General features: G+C 37.8%; 1 protein-coding gene across 6 annotated transcripts in view; it reads right to left on the bottom strand.

Annotated features, from left to right (window-relative positions):
* The window catches only part of LOC131675031 (protein lingerer), a 796,131-nt gene that overhangs the window by 194,193 nt on the left and 574,914 nt on the right, over positions 1-27,024 (bottom strand). For all 6 annotated transcript variants that reach the window (XM_058953839.1, XM_058953842.1, XM_058953845.1 and 3 more), the window contains one exon: positions 3,384-3,592. In XM_058953839.1, the coding sequence (XP_058809822.1) occupies positions 3,384-3,592 (209 nt within the window). The remainder of the gene's footprint in view (positions 1-3,383; positions 3,593-27,024) is intronic.

The following is a 27,024-nucleotide window of genomic DNA, read 5'->3' as shown; positions in this document are numbered from 1 at the left end:
GCAGCAGTAGTAGTAGTATCATTATTATCAGGCATCTCTGATTTAATTGTAGAAAAACTTGCAATTCTAGATTTTGCAATTCTAGAGGAAGTGTTTTGAATTTGTCAGTATTGTTGACGCACACGCGCACATTCACTAGTAGGCACTAAAATGTATGAACACAGTTTTATATGTAATTTGTGATTTGTATGTATGTGACGCGCAATTGTAGAATGTATGTATGTATGTAACGCACGATTTTCTAACCTCAAAAGAAAATACGTGTTATGCACTGAGACAGTAGAAGCAGAATGTATGTAAGTATTGTAACACACGCGAACACTCGTAATAAAACACTTGAAGTAATGCAGTTAAGTTATTATACCCCGTAGTATGCACCACGTGTATTGCGAAAGGCAAAAATTTCACTATCACTTTCGATACAAAAATATAGTAGAAAATAATATCCTCGTCGCCAATTTGTTATGTATCTAACAAAAGGGAAGGCAGAGAAATAAGCAGGAGCAATAATTAAGAATGGATGTACATTAATAACCGAGATTTATTGAGATACTGATGCAATGAATGTCAAACGTGTTACAAGCATGGTAGCCATTTTTTTAGTCCGTCTGCGGCTCGCTCTGCAGCCGCTCGCTCGACTTACACACACACATATCTTGAGGCACACACATACGCGCAGACCGTTTTACCCTAGCGCCCAAGTACACTTACGCTATTGCCACAGCTGGCTTGCTTACGCTCTATACTACATATATATCTTAATATGTATATATATATAACAATAATAAATTATATCAAAAATTGAAAATAATTTAATTTCGTAATTTGAATTTCATTCACGAAAGTTCCGTTGAAATAAGCTATTAATCACCTTTTGAATAAATTAGTGCACTTCTATTTATTCAAATACTTGTATCAGTGTTTATATAAAAATTCGAAAATTAACTCCAAAAAGGAAAAAAAAACACATATGTTTTAAATAGTAACGAATAGAAAAAAATTATCAAATATACCTCAGAAGTGATAATAATCAATTGTTTAATACATAATTATCCAAGCGAAATTCAAACTAGATACATATAGTACCTAACAAATTATTAGATCATTGTCCAAACGAAAGAAATTTGCTAGTATTTTTCTTTTTGCGATTTTAATTGATTAATGACATAATTTAAATATATTGACAACATTTTTACAATTTCAAAATACTGATTCTGTCGATCGATTCTACGGGAAAAAGAAGTCAAAAAGCTCTGTATCATTTTTTGGCCATACTTGACTAACTTAGTTTATTATCGTTCTATATAATAACATTATGAGGAAATAATCCTCCCCATTCTATTCAAAACTAATACAATGCTAAACATTTGATTTTAGACTTTAGAAATATAAATAAGTTATTTAAATAAATTACTTTTGTAATAATTATATAAGAGTATATTTCCTCAAAATGTCATTATCTATAACGATAATAGACTAACTAGAAAGCATGCCCAATCCTCTGCTTCCGATTTCGCTGTAATTTGGCTATGTTATAACTTATTGAAAAATAAATAATACGTTTTTTTCATCGGTGGAAAAATCTTTCTAAACTGTGAAAGCTACTCTCGAAAATCACCTATCAGAACAGTTTTCTATCAATATTTTTGGTTTCAAATAATATTTTTTAATGAAACAAAAAGAAAAACATTTGCTTAGGTAAAGCAACTCACTTCCATTTTATTTAATTGTAAAATATTAATTGAAATTAAAAATACTGACAGAAAACTGCTCCGAGGGGTGATTTTCGAGGATGGCTTTCACCTCTTAAAAATATATTTTCATCAATAAAAAAAACACGTATCTTTTATTTTTTAATAAGCTATAACATATCCACATTGCAGCAAAATCGGGAGCGAAGGGTTGACAACGTTCCCTTATAAGTAAATAGTGTGACGGGCCCCTGGCTAGGATAGCCGGCCCTGTCTGGCTCGCTCTCTCTCTCTCTCTCTCTCTCTCTCTCGCAGCCTCGCTCCTTCGCTGTTGCCCTGGCGAGCGTTTGAAACTACAAACCGATACCGATGCTCGCATCGCTTTATTTCAGGACCAATACCTGAGTCGGGCATCGTCATTTGGAGCCAATTGGGAACGAGAGCGGTTGCGGTAAGAAGAAGAGAAAGAGAATGACGCGTCGCGAGTAGAGAGTAAGCGAGCGCGAGTGACCTGCGGCGATCCGCCCGCGAGAGCGAAGCCGCCGGCGTCGCTCGAGCCGATGCGCGAACGATTAGAGGGGAGAGTTCGAGCCGAGATTCTGAGTTCGACGGATCGTTTGACGGCCGAGCGTGCGCACGCGAGAGAGACGCCAAGCAGTTAGAAGCACAGGGAGAGGATTTCCAACGACGATAGTATCGAGGAATCCACATCCGAGCCTGCCACGAGCCTGCCTGCAGACCAGCAGCATTTCCTGCCTGCCAGCAATTACCAGCGACGGTTTCTGCAGCGGCATCAGCGGCGATTCCTGCCAGCAGCCCTCACTAGGTCAGGTCGTCTCTCACTCTCCCTATCTCTTTCTCTCTACATCCGCGAATGCGAGACGCGTCGGCGAAGTAATCGCGATCTTCCGCGATCACGGCGAATTCCGTAATTGTAACAAGTCCCTCTTTTGTATTCTCTCAAAATAATTGTAACGTGCCCCAGTGCGATTGTTCGCACGAGCGCAGGCACGCGGCGTTAAGGACGACGTGTGAATTCGCGTCGTCGCTCTTTATTGTTAAAAGTCGAGAATCAATATTGTTAACGGTTATCGCGAGCGATTATGGTGTGCGCCTTACATTCCTTTCCTTTTAAGCGGAAGCCCAAAACGCTAATTTAATGACGAGGCCCATCGTCATCGTTCAGAGGAGCGAAAGAGCATCCCTTACCTTCCCCTTTAAAAATAATTTGTTATACGACGCTTGGGCACGGGCCTTTGCATTGCTCGTGGGAATTACCATTCCCCATAACGCGTTAGATAGATTTTTAATCTCCAGTGTCACAATAGTGGAAAAATATAAATAATTCATAGTTGCCTCATAGTAAATAGCAAACTAACAAGATAAATAAAAAAAATTACTTTATTACAGGAAAGAAAAATATAACTATTCAAAAAACTCACTTTCTACAGAAAATCGAAAATTGGACTTATCATTTATTTAAGCGTTAGTTTTTTATTATTACATGTTTTTGTTATTTTTGTTCTATTGTTTATTTATATTTATATCTTTTATGTTAGTTCTTTTGTCTTTTTTATTCGTATATATATTTTCAAGGGAGTTTCTTCCGCTTAATAACAAAAAAAATTTGGTTTATAAAAAATTGTATCATTTTGTTAACTTGATAATATGGAAATTCAGTTTAATACTGACCATATGGGGCATTCGTTGTTGTATTAATTGCAAATCTTCGTAACTATACACATGTGGCTGCTGAAAAGTTGCATAAGGTACACTCTGTCCCATTATATATTGATGACTTAATATAGGAGCTAGACTGCCACTCGCTGCTGATCCAGATATACTGCTCGAACTGCTATTACTACTTGGAGTCAGGCCACCCACACTGCATTTTGGTATAACTAAAAATAGCAAACACATACTATTCTAGATATCTATTTAAGAGATAAATATAAGAATAAAGATATAAGTATAAGATACATTTATGTAAATAATTAAGGAAATATATTCAACTTTGAAAAGATAAAGTATTTATATTTATTGTTTTAAAATGCATCACATAGTTATTGTTATTATGTAGTACGTTACCTAGTTATTGTCTATTGCTCGGTGAGGAACCTGGTATCAAATAATAGAGTATTATAAAGAGTACAGTACCTAAAGTATATCATAGCTGAGATTTTTATGACCCTAATCGTATTAAAGTATCTCTTTTACATACTTTTTCAAACGGCCCAAAATAAGGCACAACGCTTGTATATGTATTCAGTTAAATTAATGCTCGCACACATCTACATATAGATAGACGGATGTACAAATGAAGGACTTGAGAAAAGTGCTGACCATGTCGGTTAATTCATCCATGATTCCTATTTTGGTGGAAGTTCAAATGTTAATTTCATTTCTGGCTTCTCGGATTTAAGAAAGTTAATTGCACAGTAATAACGTTGTAATGGTGAAATACTTCAATACGCTAATAAATAAAGCTACGGCTATTAGCAATACCATTAAGATACGTAAAAATACAAAGTAATAAAAATATTATATTCTAAGCTAGAGAAGACACCGGAAGATGAAGTATCGTAGAGAAGTCGGTCGTTTCAAGCTCTCTCACAAAAAATAACTACCTGTGTAAGTTGTTACTCTTCGCAGTCTCAGAGTGGAATAAATCACAAGTACACCTGTACCTGCAAACCTATACTATCTCTTGCGGATAGCGACAAATATACATAGTTGCACGCCAAATCCACAGTTTTTGAGTATGTATGTATGTATTTATTAATTTCAGCTTACATAGCCCAGAAATAGACTTGGTTAAATTATACATTTTTCTTATTCCTATAAATATTTATATAAATAATTAAATATTTTATCGCTACATTTCACATTTATAAATTTATTTTATTACATTTTTCGATAATTTTTGCTTAATACTAGTACACAAAATTTCATTAGCTATTGTAATCTGTCTATTAAATATTTTATATCATCTCTTATGTTTTATCTTTTATGATACATATTTTTACCTATTTTTACATATTTTTACATATTATTACACATTACTACATATTTCTACATATTTCTTCATATTTCACATATATTTCCCATATATTACATAGATATTTATACATTTTTAAATATTTTACATGCCATTTCTACATATTTTGCCTCTGGTGCTAAGAGGCATTATATTATCCTAACATTTGTGTGATTTTTTATTCGTTTTCTAAATTTATACCTCGTTTATACCTGCATTCTTTTTCCAACTTTCTAATCCATTTTACTACCACATCGCTATTTTTTCCTTCCCAGATTTTTTCTATATCTTTAAATTCAATTTTTCGTGTACCCATTTCCCAATTTTTCGTTACCTCGCAATTTTCAATTAGGTGTTTTAATGTGCTTTTTTCTTTTCCACACAGGTCACATATTTTTTTCTCTTCGGTCTCCCAGTACTTATTTGCATTTTCTAAATTTCCACATCTCAGTTTGCAATGTCTTTGTAGTTTCTGTATCCCTTAGTCAAGTATTCTGGTTTACCACTAATCATTATCTCTTTATACCTTACATTATATCTCGACCTATATATTTTATTAGTTATGAATTGCCCTTGTATATTTATCTCTCTCTTTAGAATCTCTTCGTGTACTTCTTCTTGACTTGTCATGCTTTCTATTGCTATTGTACTTAATCCTATGCTATTTAAATAATTTTCTTTTTCTTTCATATATTCGTCTTCTAGTCCGCTTTCTCTTTTTTCTTTCCAGCACATTTTTATTAGTCTATTTTCCTCTTCTTCTCTTATTCTTGTTTCGAATTTCAGTGCCCTAATGGCAAACCTTCCCTTCATTTTTTCACTATTGCTTTCTCTGTAAATCAAATATCTCGCCGTGCAAAAATCTAAGCCTAATGTCCATCTCCAATATGTCAACAGAATTTCTTCTAATTCTTTTCTCTTTTCCCATCCCCAAATTTCCACCCCATATTCCATTACGCTTCTTACTAAATAATTAAATAACAACGTTCTCCTATTAATGTCATTTTTGAATGCTCTTTCTCCTAATCCCCATACTTCTTTAACTGCTGCCATACCCTTCTTTTTTAGTTCTTTTATGTGATCTCTGTAGTTTCCTTCTGAGTTGAATATAAAACCTAGGTACTTGAATTTCTTAACCTCTTCCATGTCACTTCCTTCATATTTCCAGCTTTCTTTTTTTTCATTTGTCTTTTTGTTAAAAACTAAAATTTTGCTTTTCTCTGTACTCAATATCAAGTCTCTTATTTTCAAAACCCTTTTAAGCGTGTCCATCATATCCAAAAGTGCTTCCCTATTCAAGGCTAATAATACTAAATCATCAGCATAATCCAGACTCCAAATTCTAATATTACCTATTTTTATTCCCCCTATGTTTCTTTTTCTAAATTCATTTTCAAGTTCACTTATGTATAAACAAAATAATATTGGGCTCAACACACAACCTTGTCTCAACCCAAGACCTATCCAAAGGTCTTCGGTAAAGCCTTTATCAGTTCTAATTCTAGCTTTAGTTTCTTCGTACATTCTCTTCAGCCTTTCAATCAGATATTGACTAATTCCTATTTTTTCTAAAATTTCCCATAGCTTTTTCCTATTAATCGTATCGAAAGCCTTCTTTAGATCTATGAATAAGGCGTATAACTTTTGTTTTTTCTTTTTCGATCTCCTAATTAGATGGTCTAATACAAATATGTTGTCTAAGGTCGATCTTCCTTTCCTGAATCTGGCTTGACATTCTGGTAATAATTTTTTTTCTTCTACTTCATCAACAAGTCTTTTCTTAATTACTTCTGCGTATAATTTATACGCTGTCGGTAACAAGGTTAATCCTCTGTAGTTATCGGTATCATTGGCATCACCGTTCTTATATATCGTAACTATAACTCCCGTTTTCCAATCTTCCGGTATCTCTTCCCCGTCCCAGATCTTTCCGATTATCGCTACTAATTTGTTTATTATTTCATCACTCCCGTGTATCCATACCTCGTGTGGAATATCGTCCCATCCCGGTGCCTTTTTTTTCTTTAAGTTTTTCCATGCCAGTTTTATTTCTGTAGCCGTGATTCTTTCCCTATCAGTAATTTCAGATTCTAAAATTCGCTTTTCACCTAAAATTCTATTATTAGACCCTTTTAAAAGCTTTTCAAAATGATGTTTCCATTGTTCTAATGTAATTTCGTTTTTACCCATACCCTTGCTATTCTTCTTCCTAAATTTACCTATGTATTCCCATACTTGACTTTCTCTTTTCAAGTTTTTCAGTTCGTTTAATTGCTCATCCTTCCATTCAAGTTCTCTTTCCTTGCATTTTAATTTCCAGAGTTTCCTTGCCTCTAGATAATTTTCTTTTTCTACTTTACCTAATTTCCATTTTCCATATTCTCTTTTTGCTTTATTTTTTAGTTTTGAACAGTCTTTATTCCACCACGTTTTATAACCTAGTTTTCTTTTTTTTATAATCTTTTTTTCTACCTTTGTCCATGATTTTTCAATAATTTCTTTAGTATCTTTCCATCTAGTTTCAACACTATCCTCCTTTTTTTCTTCTATTTGATTGTTTTATTCCCTTGTTTTAGTTTTAAAATATGCAATTGTCTCGTCGTTCCAAATAATAACTTTTTTTGTTGCTTCAGGTTCTCTTTCTATTTTTTGACTTTTTTCTAATATATTTTCTCCTTTTATTTCTAAAATTAGTGGTAAGTGGTCTGATTCTACACGTTCTTGGATTTCATAATTTATATCCTTTTCCCATATTTCATCATTGACTAATATACAGGGTGTCCAAAAAGTAACGATACACCTGAGAAATTTTCTAAGCCGGTTATTTTTTTAACCGGGTGAAGGTTGTTCTTGAAGTAACTTTTTACGAGGAATCCGATGGTAACCTTGGATTTGACCTTGAACCTCATTTTCAAGGTTATTTTGAGGTCAACCTCATTTTTTTAAATGGAAACCCCTATTTTTTATGGCGGAATCGGAAAGAGCGGAAAATTTTACGTCCAGATATGTATTGAGGTATGAGGTTGAGGTAACCCCTAGAGGTCAACTGGAGATCAAAGTATGAATTCTTAAAAATCTCGCGAATTCAGTGGTTAAACAAAACAAACAAAAGGATAACCCCAGGTAACATTCAACGGTGCTCTTTAATTTGTCCTTGAACCTCAGTTTCAAGGTTATTTTGAGGTCAACCTCATTTTTTTTAATGGGTACCCCTATTTTTTATGGCGGAATCGAAAAAAGTGAAGACTCTCACGTATGGATGAGTTGAGGTTTGAGGTTAATGTGACCTCTAGGGGTCAGATGAAGGTCAAACTGTGGCTTTGTAATAGTACCGGGATTTTAGTGGTACAAGGAAGCAAATAAAGGTCATGGAAACCCCCATTTTCGACAGCGGCAATCGAAAGAGCGGAAAATTTCACATCCAAATATCTACTTAGATCATAAGTCAAGGGCGAACTTAAAGTTTAAGGTCAGTCGAAGGTCATCCAAACTTAAAGACGCCCTAAAATTTTTTAAAGTTTTTGTCATAATGGAGAAGGGTATTTATTTAGTAATTGCCCATCGGAGATCTGTAACCTTGAATTTAACCTTCAACCTCATTATCAAGGTTTTTTCAAGATTAATTTGTTTAACTTTTAGCGTTACCCAGGAACAACGACGTGGACGTAGTAAAATCTGTCCCTTTGGGGTGCTTTATTTTCGTAAGTTCCCCTTGCCTCTCACGATCGGGGTGCTTGATTTTCGTGAGTTCCCCTCGCCTATCAACAATGATTTTTTACGCTTATTTTCTTAATAACTTGATTAGCCGGTTAAACTTTTTAAGGTTACTATCCCATACCTATTCATTGAAAATCCACTAACAATTTCACTTGGTTCTATCCTTAGGAAATGTACTATGCCTAACTTTATCGTTTTGAGCTTATTCTTCGGGACAATTGCATTTTCAAAAATTAATATTTAAAAAAGCAACATATTTGAAAAGATTTTACCATTCGAAAATCTCCATAAAGCATTAGTGCATTAGTCGGACTGTAGTAGAACTTTTTTGTAAAAGTACTCAAATTATAATTTTCATTTTTTGAAAACATTTATTTGGGTTGCAAACTTTTTGTTTTTAATTCTGATTGATTTTTGAGTAAATTTCGATTCGCTGACTTAAAATGGAACGCCTCACTGAACGAGAAAGAATATCACTTCTTATGATGAGAGGCTGGGGTGGAGTAGAAAGATCTTACAGGGCAGTGAGAAATCTTTTTAATGAGACATTTCGGGTTAATAGAACTCCAATTGCTGTGTCTACTGTTCAGAATACTATTTCAAGGTTTGTAAATTTTGGCCATGTCAGAAATCTACCTAAGTCAGGCAGACCACGCTCAGCAACAAATGAAGAGAATTTATTAAATGTTCTATTATCATTCACTGAAAATCCACATAATTCCATCCGCAGAGTTACTCAAGAGCATGACATAAGTACATCGTCCGTACATATCATTTTAAAAACAGCAAAATTCCATCCGTTTAAAGTACACCTGGTTCACAAGTTGAATGAAGACGATTTCGATCGTCGTGTTGAGTTTTGTGAAGATATGATGGCACGCATAATTGAAAATCCAAATCTTCCATCAAACATAGTTTTCTCTGATGAAGCAACTTTTCAACTTGACGGAACATTAAATCGACATAATTGCAGGTACTGGGCTGCGGAAAATCCACACTGGATGCGAGAAGATAAATCGCAATATCCGCAGAAGTTGAATGTTTGGGCTGGAATAGTGAATAATCGAATCATAGGGCCATTCTTTATTGATGGTAACTTAAACGCTCAAAATTATGAAGAGATGCTTCGTAATCAAATAGTTTCAGCAATTAGAGAAATAGTCGGAGACAATTTCGAAAATACATGGTATCAGCAGGATGGTGCTGCAGCTTACTATGGACGAGACGTTCGAATTTACTTAGATGAGGTGTTTGATAATCGGTGGATAGGAAGGAGAGGCACAATTGAACGGCCAGCTAGGTCCCCCGATTTGACGCCTTTAGATTATTTCTATTGGGGTTATCTAAAGGATCGGGTATACAAAACTAAACCCCAAAACTTGGACGAATTACGTCAAAGGATCATAGACGAATCAGCTCTCATTCCCACTGAAATGATCCAAAATGCTGTTGATGCTTTTTACCACCGATTAGCTTACTGTCAAGAAGTGAACGGTGAACAATTCGAGCACTTAAAATAAGATGTGCTGATGTAAGATAAATCATACGTGAGAGGCCAGGGAAACTAACGAAAATCAAGCACCCCGATCGTGAGAGGAGAGGGGAACTCACGAAAATCAAGCACCCCGATCGTGAGAGGCGAGGGGAACTCACGAAAATCAAGCACCCCGATCGTGAGAGGCGAGGGGAACTCACGAAAATAAAGCACCCCAAGGGGACAGATTTTACTACGTCCACGTCGTTGTTCCTGGGTAACGCAAAAAGTAAAAAAAATTGATCTTGAAAAAACCTTGATAATGAGGTTGAAGGTCAAATTCAAGGTTACGGATCTCCGATGGGCAATTACTAAATAAATACCCTTCTCCATTATGAAAAAAACTTTAAAAAATTTTAGGGCGTCTTTAAGTTTGGATGACCTTCGACTGACCTTAAACTTTAAGTTCGCCCTTGACTTATGATCTAAGTAGATATTTGGATGTGAAATTTTCCGCTATTTCGATTGCCGCTGTCGAAAATGGGGGTTTCCATGACCTTTATTTGCTTCCTTGTACCACTAATATCCCGGTACTATTACAAAGCCACAGTTTGACCTTCATCTGACCCCTAGAGGTCACATTAACCTCAAACCTCAACTCATCCATACGTGAGAGTCTTCACTTTTTTCGATTCCGCCATAAAAAATAGGGGTACCCATTAAAAAAAATGAGGTTGACCTCAAAATAACCTTGAAAATGAGGTTCAAGGATAAATTAAAGAGCACCGTTGAAAGTTACCTGGGGTTATCCTTTTGTTTGTTTTGTTTAACCACTGAATTCGCGAGATTTTTAAGAATTCATACTTTGACCTCCAGTTGACCTCTAGGGGTTACCTCAACCTCATACCTCAATACATATCTGGACGTAAAATTTTCCGCTCTTTCCGATTCCGCCATAAAAAATAGGGGTTTCCATTTAAAAAAATGAGGTTGACCTCAAAATAACCTTGAAAATGAGGTTCAAGGTCAAATCCAAGGTTACCATCGGTTTCCTCGTAAAAAGTTACTTCAAGAACAACCTTCACCCGGTTAAAAAAATAACCGGCTTAGAAAATTTCTCAGGTGTATCGTTACTTTTTGGACACCCTGTATGGGTAATTCTAGGCTATTTCGATTGACTTGTAACCCTTAGGTTACGGATTTTTTTGTAATTTGGCACAATTGTTGTACACATAAAACTGAGATTTTTCCCAAATTTTGGAGACGATACATTAATTATATCAAAAGTTATTAACAATTAAAGAAAAATGATAAAAAATTTTCAAACAGCTATATTTTAAAAACTAATAAAGATATCGAAGTCGGATTTTTTTCAAAATACTTATAATGCCTTAAAATTTCGAAATAATTACAACAATAAACAATACAAATTTTTTTTCGAAAGTTATTAACTTTTTGTTTAAACAATTGCTAATATCTCAAAAAGTATATTTTTTTTTTGAAAAATTCTTGCTCCTACGTATTCCTGAGGATTTTTGCTATCGAAATCAATCATAAAATTCAAGGGCCCGACATATCGGAAAGCGTAGCCCTAATCAAAAGAAGACGCCTCGGCGTAAGGCTGCGGTAGCGCTCCAGCGGACTCACGGTCGAAAGGTACTTTAGCTTTAATCTAAAAAACTAATAAAGATACCGAATCGGATTTTTTCCAAATTACTTATAATACCTTGAACTTTCCAAATAATTACAACAATAAACAATAAAAATTTTTTTTCGAAAGTTATTAACTTTTTGTTTAAACAATTGCTAATATCTCGAAAAGTATTTTTTTTTTTTGAAAAATTCTTGCTCCTACGTATTCCTGAAGAAGCGACCGGACACCGAGGCGTCTTCTTTTGATTAGGGCTACGCTTTCCGATATGTCGGGCCCTTGAATTTTATGATTGATTTCGATAGCAAAAATCCTCAGGAATACGTAGGAGCAAGAATTTTTCAAAAAAAAAATATACTTTTTGAGATATTAGCAATTGTTTAAACCAAAAGTTAATAACTTTCGAAAAAAAATTTGTATTGTTTATTGTTGTAATTATTTCGAAATTTTAAGGCATTATAAGTATTTTGAAAAAAATCCGACTTCGATATCTTTATTAGTTTTTAAAATATAGCTGTTTGAAAATTTTTTATCATTTTTCTTTAATTGTTAATAACTTTTGATATAATTAATGTATCGTCTCCAAAATTTGGGAAAAATCTCAGTTTTATGTGTACAACAATTGTGCCAAATTAAAAAAAAATCCGTAACCTAAGGGTTACAAGTCAATCGAAATAGCCTAGAATTACCCATATAATCAATTACAGTGTTTCCCCTTGTGCCTATAAATGTGAATTCTCCTTCTCCGTCGCCTTCTGTATTTCCATTTAAAATTTTCCATCCCTTGTTTTCACTAAGGTCAATCAATTTTTCCCAGTTATTACTACACTTTTTATCCTTGCTTTTTCGGTGTACGTATTCCCCACCTCTATCAAAGTCTAAGTATTTTCCCTCTTCACCTATCCTTATATTAAAATCTCCTCCTATAACTACTTTTTCTCTTTCTTTGTGTTCGAATTCGTCAAGTTTTCCTAGAATTTTTTCAGTGTTTTGCGAGTTATAAACTGACCATATTATGTATTTGTCTTTTTTATCTATAATCTCTGTTTTTACTAGCCCTTCTTCTACTTCTTCTATTTTTATGCATTCTTTTTTTACCCAGTTTTTCTTTATTCCTATAATGAAACCTCCTGCGGCCCTTCCTTTTTTATGTTTTTTTCTCGCATCTATTATTTCCCATTCAAAGTTTTCCGGGAGTATCGATTTCACCTTTTCTGCATTTTTATTTTCAATCCAAGTTTCCGTCAGGCTCACAAAATCATTTTCATCTATGTACCTCCAGAAATCCATGTCTTTACAAAATATCCCTGCCACGTTCCAAAACATTAACTTTTTCCTATTTTTCTGTTTTTCTTGTTTTTCATTTTGGCGTACCGTCTTTTTTCCTCTATCTATAGTCTCTTTTGTCCTAAATTTCTCTAGCTTTTTCATCTTCCTATTTGGTTTGTCGTTTGTTTTGTTTTTCTTCTCTGCAAAATATGATTTGCTTTTTACTATATACTCATCCCTACTTATTTTATCTACGAACCATTTCCGGGCTGTTCGAAATTTTCCCTGTTTTCACAACTATCTTGCTTTTCTATCCCTTGATCATTTTCTTTCCTAACTTTGTCTAATCTATTCATCTCTTTTTTTAATTCTTCGTATTCTATTTTTCTAATTTTTTCTTTCTCATCTCATTTTATCCATTGTCCCTCTACATTGATTCTACCTATTCCAATTCTAACATTGAGACCCTTACCTTTTCTTTCATATACCCATTTTTTTATTTCTTCTTGCTTCCTCCTTTCCTCATACGTCAGATCGTTTTCGATATATATAGTGGTGCCCTTTAATTTACTTTTATTCCTCATAATATTTTTTTTTACATCTTCATTTTCCAATTTAACTATAATCACTCTTTCTTTCCCACCGCTCACCCTTGCATTGACAGCTTTCACTGAAGTTCCCAGCTTGAAGCTTAAAAATTTTTCCACCCACCCTTTATAGTCGCCTTTTGATTCAGTGTTCTCGTTTTTTTCTATCGCTTCTATATGCTGATTAGCACCCTTTATAACAATATTGCATGCTCTTTCTAATTTATCCTTGTCATACATCATTTTTTTCATTTTCAACACTTCCCTATCAGTAAAACGTTCCGAGTTAACACTTACCCAGCTAGTCGCACCACTGGTAGCGCTCACGCCGCTCGCCAAACTTCGTCTGCTCATGTGGCTTCTTCCGCTTTTCACACTCCACGTCGAACCTTTGTCCCCGTCTGTGCTACCATCAGTCAGGCCGCCTTCGTACTGCGATTCTTCCGTCTCCGACTCCCTCGCTGTTTCCACCGCCAGCGCCACGTCTAACCTATCCTTAACCTCTGATATAAGTTCTTCCAGATTTCCCATTTTCACTTCCATTTCCTTTGATTTGTCAATCAGCTCTTTAATATTCTCTTCTTGTTCCTTGCATTTCTTTTTCCATTCACTTTCCTCCTCTTCCGTTTTTTTACTTTCTGCTTTCAATTTTTCCCTTAATTTCCTATTTTCCTCTTTCACTCCTTCCAAATCATTATGCAATTTATCCAAATCCGGATCTTTCAACGTCACTTTCTTCGTACTTCTCAATTTGCCGTCAAGCGTTTGTTGGCCTCCGCTTAGCGATGTCTTCGAAGCGCCTTTTCCTCCCATAGCTTTCCTATACCACGGGCAATCTAACCTCCAAGAACCCCTCCACACCAAAATCGTTTGTTTTGCACTTTTTCCTAGGTTTTCACCCAAACTTTATTAACTACGTCGTTCTTCGCTCTTTTACGCTTCTTTAGATCACTATTAAATTATTTTCTAAAAAGAATTACTAGCTCAAATTCGTACGGATGTTCAGGGTCGCTCAAGGCACGTGCGCACGCTCTCGCGTCATCCAACCAAGTCCCACAGTTTTTGAGTATAAAATTGCAAGAATAAACGAGTCTTCTCTTCACGTTTCTTCTCTTTTCCGCTTCACATTTTATTCCTACCTACACATCTACTCCCCGCGTCATCCTACTCACTCTCCTCAACTCAGCTTCACTTGTTCTCACTTTTGCTGTTGTGAGAGTCGTCAAATGAGACGAGGGAACTGCTCTTTTTTTTTATAGTAATGAAGGGCTGAGTAATTAGCCCATTGGTGGATGACGTTTGTTATCGTGCCAATAGGCAATCTACCTCTGCCTTCGTTTATGAGAGCCAGCGACGAGGAGTTCTGAAGATTTTTGACAGGCAGGAGTGATTGTTGCATTGCGACTTAATATTGACACTACAAATTGGCGTTACGCGCTGCAAAGAAAATAATATTACAAGTTGCAAAGTTGTGGCAGATTTAACATCGGTATCGTTCATTTATTGTTTTTAAAATAAAGCAAAATATAAATATGAGTTAAAGGGAATCCTTATTCTTTATTTGTATTTATTACATTGACAAGTGGCATTACAACAGACATATATTCTTCCAATACTCATAAATTCACACACACTAACTTTACTATCGGAGTCTTTACACTCGAATTTTAGGCAACTCAGCCCTCACCAAAATTCTAAAGAGTGCATCGTACTGCTAAGTTTTACATTCTATGTAATGTATTGTACTACTGAGCCCAACATAAATTTATTTCATATTCTAACTTGGGTAACGGAGCTAAACTTTTGCGACGAACAAATTCCAGTGGAGTTGTATGTTTGAACCAAAACAATTAGTTGATCTGCCTCTACTTGGAAAGTATATACGGCTGTGAGCGGCTCTTTAAGCATATTCGACTACTTTATTTGATATAGTTACGATGGAAAGTAGACGCAGGGTTTACTGAGCCACTGTAGGAGCAGTCAGAATGAACGACAGACAAACGAGAAAACATAGGTGGCAAAAATGGTTCCGTCAGTTAGGTTTTTCAAATCAATACATCTTTCACTATCCATTTTTCAATGATTAAATATAAACTTCAAAGCTGTTAGAGAAAAGCTCCAAAAAACTAAACTAAACTAAACTACAAAAAAAAACTACTAAACTTGACCTTTGTAGACTAAAACTATAAAAAAAACTTTCAATACATATTATTATTTATTACGCATGTTTTGCCAATAACTTTTGACCTAATCAGATTTTTACGAGGTCTGTTCAGAAAGTATCGGGCCTATCTCTATATCTCCACACTGACGTTATTCTTTATCATCGGGCGGATGGCATTTTTCAAAGTAATCTCTACTTGATTGAATAATATGGTTCCAGCGATGTTTCCACTTTTTGAAACAGCGCTAAAACTCAGTTTTAGGCATGGTCGTATTTTTACGTACACTCGTCGTATTATTTTCAAAAGTTGTTTTTTCATCAAATCAGGGTCTTTTGAATAGTTTTCTAAGTTTTAGAAACAGCCAAGTCACTGAAAGCTTTATTAGGACTATACGAAGGTTGTCGAAGTAATACCATACTGCGTTTATTCAGACACTGTTGCATAAGATTTGATGAATGCACTGGCGCATGATCATGATGAAGAAGTCAGTCACTGTTTGGCCAAAAGTGCGAGCATTTTTTTCTCACTGCTTCACGCAAATGTTTCAAAATGTAATATTCTTTATCTGACTTGTCGATGCGTATTCATGGTGCATAACACCTGACAATCTAAAAAAATAACCAACATTAACTTAACGTTGCTCCAACTTTGACGTGTTTTATTTTGGTCTTGGCGATTTCAACAGCTTCCACTGTGACGACTGTCGTTTGATCTGAGGATCATAACCATAAACTTATGATTCATTACTAGTAATAACCTTTACCACACTGCCACCACAGTATCATCGTTATTGGGCATTACTAAATTGTCCTGAGCGATTTCTAAACAAGCTTTTTTTTTGTTCTGCACTAAGCTATTTCTGAATGAACTTCGCACACATACGTTGTTCTTACGTGAATTAACCTAATATTCCGCAGGTGGCATTTTAGCAATATTATTGAAATCTATTTATTTGTTGAAACTTGACAAGATTGTAAGTTGTCGCACCTTTGTTTTAAATTTATTTTTTATCACGTAAATTTACAAAACTATATATTTATTTTATTTTTTGAGGAAAAATTTTGTCATTATTATATTTAAAATTTAAAGGAGCACTGGCAAAAATAAAACACTGAACTGTGGGGAAAAAAGCCTTTCGGCATAAAAAACCCAATTTATTTGAACACACAAAACTGAAGAATGAAATAATGTGAATGATATCAAAAAGGAATGTTGACGTCACACAAAGTGATACGAATTAGTTCGATTATCTGCACAAGAGGATTAATTGATAATAGCCACGTGTTTATGCGAATATCACGCACGCGCGCACGCGGAGGAATTCGCACACAAATTTAGTAGATGAGATGATGATGATGATGAGATGGTAGGCACAGATAACTTGATGTTGATAATAAGTAGGCAAGATCGTTGGTAATAGTTAGGCAAGATTGATTGTTGTTGTCGATGACGACCACGTGGCAGGAGCCACTGAATTAGTTGTTGGTTTAGGCAAGATGTTAAGATTTTTGCGCAATACTTTTTTTGCGTCTTTGTTGTTTCCTCGGTTGAGGATTCTTGTTCAAGATATTGTTGATGACATTCGATTCCTTAAATACTTACAGATATGTATGAATGTAAAATTCGCGAACACAAGGCCTACTTACGCGATGGCCGTTTGAGCTATACTAGCAACGACAACGTTATTAAGCCGGCGCGAAGTTGCAGAGAGAGCAAGAGAGCACTCGATTGGTGGCGCCATCTCCCATCGCTCTCGCACAAGTTCGACCGTCGCGCTCACACACACATACACTCATGTGACGATGGAACACATATAATTTGTAAATTTGAGATTAACATTTACCAAATTATAGTTTTTAGCATTTCAAGGTCTTCTTCTAGTTTCCACAATTATACAACGATCTCGTTCGATCGCAAGTTACATCCGCTCAAAATTATCCAATGTTTTTGTCCTCGGAGGTCGATCAGAACAAAAATCACCTTCAATAGAAGTGGGGCATCCTTTTAAACAATTATAACACTCTATTAATCATGTTTTACTCATATACTCCCATTCCCTCAGATCTTCTAAATCATCGGAATAGTTTCCGAATTTGTTTTTTCCAGTTAAAAGTAAAATTTGATGCAATTTGGTAGATATTATTTTTCAGTCATCTTGAATAAGCAGAAAATCTGCCAAACTAAAAAATAGGTTTATAAACAAAGACCAAACACGAGCCAACCGCGATGGAAAAGCCATCGCAGTGCAAGTAAAAGGAGCGCGTAAAATCAGGGCGCGCGAGTACCGGCGCCTCTGTTAATGCGCGCTTCAACCTCTCAAATGTAACTTGCTGTTCTTTTTTCCATTTCCATGGCTGGTCCTTTCGAATAAGCTTGGTCAACGGGACCTTTATCTCACTCTCATGTTCGATAAAACGCGCGTACCATCCTACCATACCTAGGAAACGTCGCAATTGAGCTATGTTACTCGGTGCAGGATAATCTACTATTGGCTTTACTTTGTCATCATCCGGACGCAAACCCTCACTATCTAACCTGTACCCTAAATAAGTTGCCTTGGTACAGAAGAAATCGGACTTTTCTAAGTTGATTTCTAAGCCGACACTTACTAAATGCTTCAAAACCTTCTCTAACCAAATCACGTGGCTATTCGAATCCGCGCTAACTATCAGAAAATTGTCGAGATACCAAAAAACATGCGACTCGTATTCTGGACCAAAAAGTGCATCCTCATCAGACGCGTGAAAGTAGCCGGCGCAATTTATCAAACCAAATGGCATTCGCTCGAACTCCCATAAATCAAGACCAGGGATCGCGAACGCCGTATATTGTTTGCTATTTTCCGATAGCGGAATTTGTCAAAACGCCGCTCACAGATCTACACTGCCCGTCAATCACTTTTGTCATGTTTACCTCAAAATTAGGCAAACCTGAAAATTTTGTATCTCGGTCGGAAATCATCGTATCACAAAAAACAGCAGGGCATTTTAAAGGTAATTGCAAAAGCTTCCATTTAAGATGTGCAGAGACTTAAAAATGAAAATATGTGTTTTTTACAGTAAAAAAACTGATTAAAAAAATTTCAATTTTTTTAACCTCGACTTAAATCAATGCCAATTTAGAACCAGGCGATGGAGAGCAAATCGACCCGATGGGGTCGGAGGGTAATGTCTTTCCCTTTAAAATTAGCCCCCGCGGGGTTCTATTCGATGTTTTTTAACCGAATTACGGCGTTTTTTGTAAAAAAATAACCTTTTTTTTCAATCCTCAATTACTTCGACTTGCATAAGTTTTGGAAAAAAATGCCAAAGAGAAAAAAGTTTCATTTTGTGCCCAAGAATACGAAAATAAAGTCAAAATAAAGAAATAGAGAAAAAAAATTTTTTCGGTTTTTTAGCGCATTAAAAAAATAAAGGAATTTAACTTTTTTTTTACGCATTTTTTTAAAATATCTAGGGACGTAGTAAATCACAAAAAAACTAAAACTAAGCGTAAAAAAAAAATTAAATTCCTTTATTTTTTTAATGCGCTGAAAAACCGAAAAAAAATTTTTTCTCTATTTCTTTATTTTGACTTTATTTTCGTTTTCTTGGGCACAGAATAAAACTTTTTTCTCCTTGGCATTTTTTTCCAAAACGTACGTAAGTCGAAGTAATTGAGGATTGAAAAAAAAGGTTATTTTTTTACAAAAAACGCCGTAACTCGGTTAAAAAACATCGGATAGAACCCCGCGAGGGCTAATTTAAAGGGAAAGACATTATCCTCCGAACCCCTCCGGTCGATTTGCCCTTCACCGCCTGGTTCTAAATTGGCATTGATTTAAGTCGAGGTTAAAAAAATTGAAATTTTTTTAATCAGTTTATTACTGTAAAAAACACATATTTTCATTTTTAAGTCTCTGCACGTCTTAAATGGAAGCTTTTGCAATTACCTTTAAAATGCCCTACGGTTTTTTGTGATACGATGATTTCCGACCGAGATACAAAACTTTCAAGTTTGCCTAATTTTGAGGTAAGCATGGCAAAAGTGATTTACGGGCAGTTTATCTTCGACAGGTAGACTGCTCTGCGCAACCTGTCCAAGATAGCATCAATGCTAGGCATCGGATATGCGTCTACTTTCGTAACCATATTTACCGATCTAAAATCGAGACAAAATCTATAACTACCGTCCAGTTTACGTACGATTACCGACGCGCTACTCTATTGACTATTCGGTGGCCTAATTATTTTCGCCTTCCATAGTCGCATAGTTTCTTCTTGCGTGAACGCTAATATAGGAGGCGATATTCGACGCATCAGAGTCTTTATCGGGCTCGTATCACCTACACCGATGATGGGCTGGATAACTCTGGTAACTCTGGTACAAGGCTCCGGGACAATCCGACGAACTAACGCCAGGATTGTCTCTCGCTGAGCCTGCTTGTACTTACTTAAACCTGCACATTCCGCAAAAACGTCTACCTCTTTCAATGTCGAACTACTAAACTCGCCTTTAAACAAGTTTTTAAACTCTACAATTTCCCTACTACCTTTTTACGGATCCACATATTCTACAAATACTGCACACTTGACTTTAGCCTTGACTTTCAAATATTCTCCTATTACCTCGTCTAAGAGAGGTGGCGCAGAACTAGCAGTTCTTCCCTTGTTCTCGCCTTCCTCTTTTACTAAATTCAAGAGAGGAGGCGCAGAACTGGAAATTTTTGCCTTGTTCTCGCCTTCCCTTTTTGCCTCAACTCTATTCCTTTCTTCCACGGTGCCTTTGCTCCTTGCGCGAAGCACCTTCTCTACCTCAATGACCCGCTCGATCCATCTGAGGCAGGAGTCGTCGAGCGGTCGACGGCTCCCGCACTGAAGTTTCCCTGCTTCACCTGGTTGCACGTAGGGCAATCTCTATACACGTACCCGATTGTCCCATAAACCTGACAGTAAAGCGTGGGCTTCGAAATTCGCGTCGGGCAGTTGTTAGCATAATGCCCTGGTTATAAGCATTTGTAGCAAACTACCCGCGGATTAACCTGAGCTATAGAGCATTGAGCCTTCCTATGCCCTAACGCGTCGGAATTCAAAGAGGCCTCCTTAACTGCGCTGCTGCGGAACTAAGCTAAGGGCTACACCTGCAGCGCGGACCTACAAATCCTGCGTGCTCTGACGAGCAACCACGGCTCCGTTCGCAAGTTGGTTCGTCGCCTGTGGCTGTTGCTTATCAGCTGTAGCCACGGCAATTTCACCATTTTGCTTCTTGCCCTTCTTTCCTAGCTTCTTGCTCTGCTGCTTCGCTTTCTTTTTAGAGGGTTGGGTTCAACCGTTAGGACCTCATCGATCGCGTCATTTAAATTGTCTATAGTTTCGGCCGATTTCTGTTTACCGGTAGACTTCTTCGTGTCTGCATACGCCGATTCGGGAATTAACGTCGCGTCGGCCTTTGGCGGCTTTTGCCACCTTTCCTAACCGGCCATACGATATTCGAGCGCCAAACCTGCCTCTTTAAAACTGTTTAGATCAGAGAAGATCTTAGTTTCAAGATATCTCTTATATCTTGGATTTAGATCCTCTATGATCATCGCTAGCTGACGTTTTACCGACACCGGTGGGTCAAAACGACGTAAAATCGTCTGGAAAGCCGCTACCTAATCCGGTATCTTCTTATTTTCACCCTGTGTCCGTTGACGCAACTCACCGTAGAGTTACTCTCTATTTAATCGACGGCAGAATTCGCTAGAAAAACTTCTTTTGAAGTCTTTCAGCGTCTTCCACATACCGCGATTAACCTCATACCACGAGCGCGCCTTATCGCGAAACGTAGTGCCTATCGCGATAAGCTACTCTTCGTCGGGAATACCGTCATAGCGCCGACAATCGCTTAAGCCCGATAGAAAACTTAACGCGTTCATACCGTTTTTACCCGAAAAGCGGAGAGACCATGCATTGAGTGCACTTACCCCGTCTGCAGGTATACCATTGATATACTTTATTCGCGGAGGGCCGCTTTCTCTGCTTGGCTTCTTTACCTTTTTTCTAAGCGATTTTTCTGTCCGTGTATTACAACCATCAGTATCCGACGGGCACGTGCTCGTATCGCTAATACCGAAAGTTTCTATCTTTCTAGCTTGTCTTCTCTTAGACCGCTTCACGCTGGCTACGCTACCTTTGCCTAACGAGGCTGGCACCCGTGCTTCATTTGCCGTAGTTGTCCGTACTCCGCGCTCCTAGTCTTCGTACTTCGTACTCACCCATCTATCAGAATCGGCGTAGATGGACGCAATACCTGCTAAATTGTTTCGCGCACTCGCGTGAGCCGGTGGCTCAGTCGCAACCGCTGGCACGTTTAGCGCCGTGCGATAGCTGAGCGGCTTGGCCTGAGACGGCAAGGAAGCCTGCTGCTCGGCCTGAGTCGCTCTACTGTGCCCCGCCTCACTCTCTACCCTAAAAACTGCATTCGCGCCATCCGTGATACCTTGTCTCACTTCGCGCTTATAAATCCAGCGCGGTACTGACGTAAGGGCTCCCAGATTTGGCTTAGCGCACTAGTGCTGCTTTCGCCCTGGTTTCGGCGTTTCTGCTCCCGCGCGCTTAAGTTCGCGCCATCCGACGGCAACCGTGCTGTCGACGGTGGCTAGACCGCCGAAGGTCCATCCGAAGGACATCTTCGTTTACAGCCGCATCTGTGCCTTTGCCCGGCGACTGAGCTTGCATGCGCGGAGCGGTGACGCTTGATACCTGCGTTGTCTGCTCTTGTTCGTGCGGCAATTCAGTCGCCAAGGGCGTAGCATCTATTGAGGGCTCGTCGCCGAAATTTGCGCATCGCGCGCTGTCCGCTGCTGCATCACGAGATTCGTCATGCAGCAAAACTGGGATCCGACCAAGCGTAAAATCGTTTGGATATACCGGTGGCTGCAAATCTGGTCGCTTTTTCATAGTAAAAACCGCAAGTATTGGTCTCGCAGCTCTTCTAAGTCACCGCACAGAATAAGTATACGCGATAGCTCATTAACTCAAGCAGTACGGCCGGTTCTGTTGAGTCAATTTCGCGTTTAAGACTTTTCGCGTGCGCGTCACGTAATATTCTACGCATTATGATCCTGTCTCTACAGGCTACATTTTCCGTGGGAAACCAAGATTCAAAATATCGAGGCAGCGTACCTTTATCGCGTGTTATGCAGTTCGACACCGCCGAAATTTTATCTCGAATTCTCTTTCAGGCTTTGAGCCGGCGAGCGATCGCCTTGCATAAGCCTAACAAAGAAAACTCGAGATATGCCTAATTCCGATGTTTAAGTTCGGGTCCGGTGTCAAAACAACCAAATGACGCACTCGCGGCAACCGACTCCTCCACCAAGAAAAGGTCACTGGTAATCGGAGACAAAACACTTATAGAAAAATAAACACGGAACTAGAAATTCTTTTCTTTGTGCGCGCGTTTTGCCCTTTGTATACAACGGAAAATTCCCAATTAACCATTCATTAATTTACCGTTTCCGTTCCCGTTACCTTAATTGCTAGGCCTACAAAGCCATGTAACGAAAGCTCGTTCATTATCCATTTTTAAGGTGGGTAAGTGAGGCGCACTCGCTCATAGCAGTCGAGGCGGGAAGGGGCGGAAAGGTAAAGAAATGAAAGTGATTAGGGAATTATATCCGCAACAAAAATCGCATTCAAATCAAATCTAATTCTAATCAAGTTAAATTGAAATAACACTTAAACTTCGAAAATACCGTACAATAATAAACCGTATAATAATACGAACTCTTAACCTAACGAACGCAACGGTGTTGCAAACACGTCTTAACACTAACGAACACAAGGGTGTTCTTAAGACCTAACACAATACCAAAACTATAACCAAATTGACTAACTTATCGGGCATACAAATCAAAACAATATACAGTACGCGTCACCCGGCAGATGACCGGCATGACGACGATCCGACTTAGCCTACTTAAACTAAAAGAGAAAGCCGCCCGGCGAGGGATCGCCTGGACGATTTTCTATCTGACAATTTATGACGCCGACTATAATTAGGGCAGGTAGTCGGCGCGTGTACGCCTTGCTACCTACCTGACCCTTACAATTATGCGCTGTGCCATACCGCTGAAGAGAGAGAGAGAGAGAGAGAGAGAGAGAGAGAGAGAGAGAGAGAGAGAGAAATTAGATTGCGAGCCATCCAAGCAGGAACGGGAGGTCTGGTTGCGCCCTGCGGACGATGTTGCTGGCCGTCGCTGGGCAACACCTGTCAGCTTCTCCGGATAGCATCCCAAGCAGATGCTGGAACAAGGCACTCGTTCTCTTTCTCTCGGTCCTCCTCGACTCCTTGGCGGCGTGTGCGTTCAGCTGACCCTTTGTTCTCAACTGGACTTTCGACTCTGCACCGCTGACCGTCTAAATCGTCTTCATAACTAATCGACTGGAAACCTTCTGACTGACTGACTGCTCGACTCGCTACCGTCTGTCTCGCTTGTATTTCCTGCAGCTTCTTCCACGTTCTTTCGCTCCCCACTTGACCTACTTATTAGACGGCGCGCGACCAATGCGCTAATTGGTTCGCGACGCACGCCTACCTAATCTTGCGTGGGGCACGCACCCCCTTAACTCTATTTCTCTCTTTCTAACACCTCTATACTCTGTCGTCAGCGTAATAGCTTTGGGCCAGCTAGGCCTCGCTCGGTAATCTCCGTCGGCTTAAACAAAGACCATGCATGAGGCGCATTTAAGAATGCGCCTAACGCTGGTCACCGCGCTTTGCCGAGAGAGAGGGGGAATTGCGGAAAATACCGACGAAAACAAGCGCAACGTTTGCTCTTGTCACAACTATATTTCTCCTATAGAAGTAGATAAGAATGAAACTTATACTATTGTTTTGGTTAAACTACATACACTTCATTCGATACCAAATATTAATGCTATATTGGCATTAATGCCAGTTGCTGAATCCGTCCAACTATATTAATGCTATATTCTAATATAATCCTGCCATTATATATATATATATATATATATATATATATATATGTATATATATATATATATATATATATATATATATATATATAATGGCAGGACTTATCTGGGTTGTTGATTCTCAAATAAATATTATTTCCAACTCTTACTTTACTGCTGGATAATCTGGATCTATCTTTATTAGAGGAATATTATTTCCGATTCTTACTCTCGTTGCTAGATGTCTTCCTATTAATCCCAATGGAAGTGATAGCAATAAATTTTAAGCACAATACATAAGAACACTAGTAAAATCTCACTTTATTTAATAAATAGAATTAACTCCGTGAACGGTAATTGAATTAATACAATTGAATTGTCACATGTCGTGAATCAACTGCCGAAAGAAATCGGTACGCTCTTTTATATATTGAATATTGACTCATTAGCCTACATTTATTTGTCGAGTAATCAATAAGTTAATATGTCAGTGTTACGATTTCTGGGTTGGAATTCTGCTGAGTTCGGTTAGTTTGATAATTTTGTGTTTCGTGAAGCTGTAATATATTTTAGTGCTTATTTTGCTATTTTGAGCTTGCTTCATTGCCGCTGACCCTAAAATAAGTAGAGCTTACGTATCAGGACGTAACACCTCCGTGTCTAGATAGTTGCATATCGGTACGATATCAACGTAGAAAAAAGAAAACAGAATATAGTTTATAACGGGGTTTGAATTCCGTTTTAATTTCTATGTCTCGCCCGATGCGCAGTTGTACCGGAATGCGCGCGGCGAGATTCAAATAATCAATTTTGCTAGCTAACCGAGGATCAAGAGAGGACGGGTGACAGTCAACCAACTTACTAACTGCAAAGACAACAATATATTAACGTTTCAATCATACACAGACTAATTTATTCATCCAGTAATCTACAACACGCTTGGCCCGCGCATTTACGCTTATACGGTACACGACATTCTTACGTATCGTCATTTCATTTACAATCAGTCGATCGAGTTATTCGCTTGCATGCTCGCTCGCCGATTTTTTGTATTTGCAGGTGTGAGAGGAGAGCTAAGATGTTTGGCGATAAGGGTCACTTATCGAAAACACTAACGCGAAGCTGGCCAGCTTAACTTATGCGATTAGTCGCGCTATCAGGGGGAACAATTAAACGTTGTAGTTCAGCGCATGGCTCAGGTTGCCACTTTTCCGAATTAAAGACGAGGCTCTCTCTATCGTCGTGCTGCTTTTGTCGGACGGATTTAGCAACCTCGTGGCTGGCCCCCGATGGTGTCTCAACTAGCCACTCGAACTCACAGCAACAAAAACTACCGACAGTCTAATAGTCGTACTCTTCGTGACGTTCACACGCACGCACGTCGTTGCCAGTGCTAGAGGAACTCCTGGGTTCAGACACGATATTAGCGACTTTTGGGTAGCTGCACAACTCTCGTGTTAGTATTTCCGGACTCCTGCACGCTGTTGCCGGTGTCAAAGACGCTGTCGCACTGGTCCTTTTCTCTTCGCGCGTGTTCCTTCCCATTTTGGATCGAGATCCCGTTTTGACTTACCCGGGCCGGTAGGTGCTGCCCTCGCAGGTAGCCACGCGATCGAGACAGTAGCGCAAACCAGTAAATATAACTTGTGACGGTAAACGTAGTTGGACTTCAGTAGGCGTACATTGTATGATATGTACGACTTTCCCTGCCAGCCGAGCTATGTACCTAGGCTTCTCCATGAGGTTATATGCAAATTGAATGGATGCAATGAATAGGGAAATTTCCTTTCCAATTCACATTTTTGTTTCAAAATATCTAGGTAAAGGTTTTTGGTTTCTGATCTGATATTTTTCTTTACGTACACGAACTTACTATTAAAATAGGTGAATAAATCGTAATTAAGTATTCCTTGCTTTGTCTGAATATCATTGTCGAATAGAAAATTGAGTTCCGATCTTTCGTATATAAGAAGTTTTGGATGTTTAGTTTTTGTCAAAAATCTATTACAAAAACTTGTATTTCCTATAGTTGACAATGCAAAAGATACTTCTTTTGTGCTTATGCTAAATCTTGTTTCTTGATTGGGCGAGGTTATTTTAGTGACCGGACCTCTATATAAAACTTCGTATTGGTTCATAAAACGGTCTTTGCGTGGTAATAATGGCCAGAAAGTGTAACCTTTTTCCATATCAATACAATGTTGGTGTGAAAATTTATATACTGTTTCCGAATTTAACCTGATTTTGTCACTTTCTAACTTAAGCGCTGCGTAACTCTCCTATAGCGTTATTTTTATAAGACCCTGTACGAAAACGTTACTACATGTTCCAAAATTGTCGGCATAGGCCGCTCCCGAACAAGATTTTCCCTCAACATTTCCTGCTAAATCTAATCCTGAGGTTTTTGTAGAGTTAATTTTTAATCTCGCTATAATATGTACATTATCATATTTGAAAATACCCTTTGATAGATTTTATTACAATCATCGTGTGT

Source organism: Phymastichus coffea, unplaced genomic scaffold (genome assembly GCF_024137745.1).
Source record: "Phymastichus coffea isolate CEN01 unplaced genomic scaffold, Cenicafe_Pcof_1.1 PCOF00015, whole genome shotgun sequence".
Taxonomy (NCBI): domain Eukaryota; kingdom Metazoa; phylum Arthropoda; class Insecta; order Hymenoptera; family Eulophidae; genus Phymastichus; species Phymastichus coffea.
Note: the sequence above shows the minus strand (reverse complement) of the source record. Positions and strands in the feature narration are given on the sequence as shown.